Source organism: Pinus tabuliformis, chromosome 7 (assembly GCF_031772625.1).
Source record: "Pinus tabuliformis cultivar Carrire ecotype Pingquan chromosome 7, CPIR1, whole genome shotgun sequence".
Taxonomy (NCBI): domain Eukaryota; kingdom Viridiplantae; phylum Streptophyta; class Pinopsida; order Pinales; family Pinaceae; genus Pinus; species Pinus tabuliformis.
In genome coordinates this window covers 294664023-294670418 of record NC_142293.1, presented here as the reverse complement: position 1 = coordinate 294670418, position 6396 = coordinate 294664023, and the positions used below count along the sequence as shown (strand labels likewise).

Below are 6396 nucleotides of genomic sequence, written 5' to 3'. Positions count from 1 at the left end.
ATTGCTACTTTGATCATCGACTCTCGTTAATCAAAACAGAGTACGATTTCCTGTAAAAATTTTCACATGATTAATATATAAGTCAGTTGTTGTTCCATTCCTTCCTACTGAATTAGTCCGGCGGTGCTTCACTAGCAGCTAAGGGCCCAACCCTGGTGGATCCACTTGCTATTTATACCATTACTTTACAATTCCAGTCGTGTGATGGTTTGATTTACTTTTCATTTCCTTGAATCACATTACATTACAGTTTCCCGTCTTTACAGTTTACTGTTCTACTACTTTATGGCATCACTTTATTGCATAAGATGTGATTGAATTGCATTGCTTTTCCTTTCCATCATAACAATATTATTATCCTTTACAACTTATATTGTTACTCATTTCAGTTATAAATCCTCGTTGTTCATTACAGATTGTTGTTCATTTCCATTAAAATACCTTTTTTGTTCATTTAGATTAAGACAGCTTTGTTGTTCATTTTGACTAAGATAGCTTCGCTATTCATTTCGATTAAGATAGCTTTATTGTCCATTTCTATTCAAATAGCTTTGTTGTTCATTTCTTTCCTGCAAGTATTTGGTTATGCTTTTAAGTGTTATTTCCGTGAGCATATTTTCCATTTTCTCTAGCAGCATTATTGAGTTAATTCAGTTCTCATTTCGAATCAGTGTGGAGTGAAAGATCAACAACTGTAAAGGACATTGGCTATTATTATCCAAGTTCTCAGATTGAAGATCTTGTTTATGGTTAATTTCATTTACATCAGTTGACAGAGGAAAGAGTTACTACTACTGCATCCTTGACTAATGATTGTTGTAGTTTTTTGAGTGAATGATTTAGTTTCAGAGCATTAAGTTTCTTGTAATTGCACTTAGATTTGTTTCAAGCATCTATTTACTTTTGTATTTGAAACATTGTACTGCAAAACATTACTCTTGGAATAAATTTCCCGCTTCAGACTGAGTACACTCTTGAAATAAAAAATCGTACCTAGATTGATAATTAATGTAGGATAAATAGGAGTTAAAAAGACACCTCTTTATCGCTCAACAGCCGATAGGCCCAACCGCTTCATTACCTCTACTGAGATGAGGTTCTTTTTGTTCCCGCTATTGGCAATGAACTGTAGCAGAGACCCCTTTACCTACATCTGTGAGTGGAAGAGACACACCCCTTCCTCTGGATCTTCAGGCTCTATATTCTAGATCTTGGTGTTGGCAACGGTGGCGCCTGTCTCGACATCAATAATATGCTTCCCTTTTTCATTCTTGTCAGGTTCTGACTTAGATTTGGAACATGCATCTAAATATGAAATCTTTATCTCGGCCACTAGTGACTTCTTATCTCAATACTCACTTGTGTTGTGAGTGGGGCTCTTATGGAACTCACACCACTTTCGTGTGTCCTTCTTTGTCTTTCTAGTGTTTTTCTTTGCTTGTGACTTTGGTTGGTTGTCTTGGGTCACCTTTCCATGGCTTGTTTCTTTATTCTTTAGTTTCAGGGTGCATTTCCCTTAATTCAGATTTGCAGATCGAAAGTCTCACTTATCCTTTTTAAATTTCTGCTCCATCTTGACAGTGTATCGATAGGTTGTACCAAGCGAGGAGATGTATAGGAACTCAATCTTGTCCTAGATGTATTTGTGTAGGAAAATGATAAACTTGAGGACCAGATTTCGCTTAGAATCCTTGATACCCAACTTCATGAGAAGGGTATGAAGAATATTTGTGAACTTTTGCATGTCTTGGTCCCTTTCCTGTCGCAGTGTGGTGCATTTTATGTACTTATTTTCATAGCTCCTGACTGGGTAATATTTTTTTTTTTTTTTTAACAACATCGTCTACTTGTATATTATAAAACTTGTGATTCAAATCTCTATTACAAGACGGAGGGAGTTCCGAGAGATGATATTCAAAATTGGGTTCGCAGACCCGTAGTTCTCTAGACTCCTCTTAACTACACTTAAAACTGAACATAAACGGCTATAATTCCTTACAAAAGATCCTCCTATCCAGCTATATCTGCAGTGCATGAGGATTAGGGAGAGTGTTGGGTAACCGAGTCATCTGGGAGGGGTTCCCTCCTGCTCACTCTTGTTGAAGCTTCTCCTTGCTGACTTTCTGTTAAGCTGCGGAGATGATCTATTACTGCTTCCATGTGAATGCAGCGATCCTTGAGGTCTTCAATGTCTTTTTTCCTCTTCTCCAACTTCTTTCTTTTGGAGTTTCTGTCCGCATGAAAGTCTTCAGTTAGTTCTTGCACCTGTTTCTTCAGGGCGTTTATCATAACCACGTGAGCCTTGCACATGTGACAATCTCTATTATTGAAGATGTTGTCCATTGGGTTCCTTGGTTGCTGCTGATTAGCTTGCTGGTTATTCTGATCAGCCATCTTGCTAAGAGCAATGTCTGCTTTGTCAAATGTTGGTGAGTTGGGCAGCTTGCCGATTATATGGCTGGACTGATTGCCTGAGGCAGAGTGTAGTTGCGTGCGCTGATGCTGGATGTGGACACTGTTTGGAAAACAATCTCGATAGTTAGTTTTATAAAAACCACAGCTAAAAGAAGGAGAGTATACCCTGCGCAGAGAGAGGCCGATTGTGTCTCCCTTCAAAGAGAAGTGTCGCTGATGACTACTGCTACACTGTGCTGAGGACTGCCGACGGATGTTGTCCGCTGAGAGGGTCTCGGAGCTTTGATCCTCAATGCTGGCCTTGCTGCTGTGAAGGAGATCGCCTTGGCCCTTCCACCGGTTTGAAAGAGCTCTCTGTATGTCTCTGAGGTTATGAAGAAATGTGAGGACCTTGGTGTGCCTACTGAGATTATAAAGGCTGAGGCGGGCTTTCTCCCACTCGTGCTTGAGAGAAGAGGATCTGATCGTGTCTGTCGAGAAAGGATTTGTGATGATATTTCTCAGTCCTTGAAATCTGCCGCAGGCATGGGTGCGGTCCCGTCTTCTGTCAAATCCTGTTGTGTGTCCTGAGGAGCCCCTTTGGATTGCATCACTGCTCGGATCCTTAGACCGATTCCCCGTCCTGATTATCCAGTTGTGGCAGTCGAGAGAGATTATGAGAGTAGAGAATCGTTGTTGCCCTGATCGTATATCTCTAGTTGGATGCCTGAGGTGACCTGTGGTCAGAGACATGAGGGACAAGAAATGACTAAGGGATATCGTGCACATAGATTTCTTCGTTCTCCCTCACCTGGCCCGTGGGTCTTCTTATGGCCTTGTTGGCCAACTCATCTGCTGTCGTGTTGTGTATTCTGAGGACGTGTTTATATGTCACCTTGCTCATACCCCTGACTTGTTCCAGAATTCTTTCCTTTATTCTGTTCAGTGCGCATTGATTGAAGTTGTTCCCTGTGTTCATGGCTGCTATAAGGATGGCTGAGTCCCCCAACACGAGAAGGTCATGAATGCCCATCTTCCATGCAATGGAGACCCCTAGAAGGAGGCTATATGCCTCTGCTTTGTTGTTTGACAAATTCCCCAAGCTCCATTCATAAGTGGCCATCGATCTCCCTTGGGGGTCCCTTATTACTCCCCCTGCTCCAGCTATGCCTGGGTTGTTTTTAGAAGCCCCATCAAAGTGGAGCGTGTGCAACTTTTGCCTTTGTATCCAATTGTTTACTTCCTCTTTTGTACCTCTAATCTTCCATTCCTTCTGTGCAGATCCTGTGATTAGCTTGCGTTTTGGAATTACCTTATAATTGAATTTTTGTACCCAATCCTTCACCTGCTCTACTGTGTAGTCAGGGTCTGCATGTTGGATCCCATTTGCTTCGATTGTTTCAGTTGTGAGCGCAATAGTTTTAGCCAAAATGCTTTGGACACTAGGCTTCTTATCTTTGAAAATGCTGGAGTTTCTGGCTAGCCATAACTGCCAGCAGAGGTTGGAAGGTATGCTGGACCAGAGTCTCTTGGCTAGGGACATGTTTTTGTTTGCTCCTGACTGGGTAATATTGTTCCTTGATGGCGTCTCATAAAAAATTCCAAGTGGGTGTGGCTGAAAATAGTGAGGGTTCCCTCCTGTCCCTCCTCTCATAATAGATTTCCCACCAATCCTTGATGTGGGGGTCGACTTTGAGGAGTGAAAAAGTAATATTTTCCCTATTGGAAAATTCATGGACCGAAAAATATCCTTCCGACATATTTAATGATTTATCTAGGGCATCTTCATCTATCTGGCCTTTAAATATGGGAATGTCAAAGTTGAATTGCACCTTAATGGGAGTGGCACCTCCAAGGTGGCTGCTAGATGAAGATGCATCACCTATGGGCATCCACCGAAGGATCTCGGAAAGGTTGTCCATCATCATGTTCCTTTGTTGCTCAAGGGCTTCTTCGAGCAATATTTTGAAAGGGTCCCCTGCTCCCTTGTCTTTCTTTCCTTCCACCATGGGAGGTCGTCAAGATTGGCGAGGCTGTTCTAGCAAAGGTTCAAATAGTTTGAGCCCTAACTCCTTATACCCTGACATCGTTGGGGACATGCAAAGAAAAACAGAGAAAGAGCAGACCACTCTGATACCACTAATCCATATTTTGAAGGAATGAAATGAAATACAAATTTAAACAGACACATAGAGATACAACGAAAACAAAACTTCAATTCACTAATAACAAACTACTAAAAATTGTTACATACAGAATGAAAATACACTAGCTTAGGCGATGGTAGCTTATCTCTGAGAAGAGATGTGCTGGCTACATTCCTTCTGAACTATGTTACAATGAGGATTGAAGGCACATTTATTATTTAGAAACAATAGAAAACCCTAAACATCCAAAAACATAACCCTAGGAGATGAAGCACCAAAACTGTGGGTCTCATTGCGATAAATTGGTACATCAATTTCCCAAGGTCGTACCTTTGGCATACGATCTTCGTTTGAAACGCATGATACCTCATTAGAAGGATTGATCTCAGGACTAAAACTTTCGACTATAAACATCAATTAAAGGCTCAAATTTTCTATTTTTCTAAAAGAACGCCTGTTAGGGCCCCAAAACAACTCTAGAAGTTCAGGACCCAAAAAACTATCAAAAATAGTAAATTGTGCTAGAATTAAGGGAACTAAAAAATTGAAAGAAACAATGGTGGGGGTCCAAGTGGAATAGGAGAGTGGCCACCAGTATCCACCTGGATCACTCTAACTCTCTACTATTGGGGCTAGTGGTGTTCACTATCTTGTTGTATCTTGGAACGTTTACTTAATTCATAAGCTTGTTGAGCCAACACACTTTCATGTGTATGTCGTAAATATTGAAGACTATTATTTGAATGTTTGCAACTTATGTTGTTTTCATCTGTATTAAGCAAGTTGAACTATTTCAGTGGATTTGGTACTTATATTATTGAAAGTGTGTTGTATGTGTTTTAACAATCATTGCTTCAATGTGAACTATTTCACTAGTTGTACAATGATTCATTCATTTGTATATCTATGTGTGTCTTTTCTAGATTAGTACTATTACTTGTCTTTAAAAGACTCACTTTTCTCTCCCCTTTCGGTAGAAGGACCTTGAAACATTTTGTAGCTAAACATTTCACAAGGCATACTTAGTTGCTAATCTAAAAGTACTTGTGCATTACTCTGTTGTGTTAACTTTGTAGGCAAGGCATATTTCTAAGAATATATGGCAATTGGTCCTTATTTCTGGAAGGGCTCCCACACGAAATGGTGTGAAATTTGGTTAGGACTTTTCATCAGGCAAGACCCCTTGGCTGACAGATTTCCAACACTGTCAACACTTACATTAAAATATTATCCAATTTGCTAACGCTTTATATGAAATATTATTTATATAAGAAAATATTCCTTGCAATTGGTTTGAATCATTGCTCATTATATAAGGTATTAAATTTAATGATGGAAATTATTTAAAAAATATTTATTTAAAAGTAAAAATCATATTAAATTGATATTTAAAAAATATTTATTTAAAAAAATTTGTATTAAAATTTGTTTTGAGTACGAAGTATGTTGGGGAATCATAGTCCATAAAGATCCATCGAGATTAACCACATGAGACATGATTTGGGATAACAACTTAGGTCCTGGTTAGGTTAGGTGCAAGGTGAGGTTGATGATATATACCATATAAAATTTGGTTTATTTTATGGTAGAATTAAAGATTTGTGTATAAATATTAATTTATTTAATTAAATGAATAAAATTTTAATGGATTTATTTAAAAATGTTGAATTTAAAAGTGTAAAGTGGGGAGTTTTTCACAATTGGACAAAGTTTTATTTTTATGAAGGTTTTAGTTGGATTTATGGTTCACTTTAAGGTAGTGGTTGAGTGTGTAGTTGCACTTAAAGAGATTATAGTACATGATCTGGTAACTTGTGCATATATGCCAATGAAAGCTCATCCCATTATCCTTCAA

The 6396-nt window shown here is 38.9% G+C and overlaps 1 protein-coding gene across 1 annotated transcript; it reads right to left on the bottom strand.

Moving 5' to 3' along the window:
- Positions 1-3163: 3163 nt before the first annotated feature.
- On the bottom strand, positions 3164-3937 carry LOC149247039 (uncharacterized). The gene has a single exon (XM_089443175.1). It carries the CDS (start codon positions 3935-3937, stop codon positions 3164-3166), a length of 774 nt encoding a protein of 257 aa, XP_089299301.1.
- Positions 3938-6396: the final 2459 nt, after the last annotated feature.

What these genes read in the sequence shown, in the direction of transcription:
- LOC149247039 (XM_089443175.1), bottom strand. Translation starts at nt 3,937, where the DNA reads ATGTCCCTAGCCAAGAGACTCTGGTCCAGCATACCTTCCAACCTCTGC.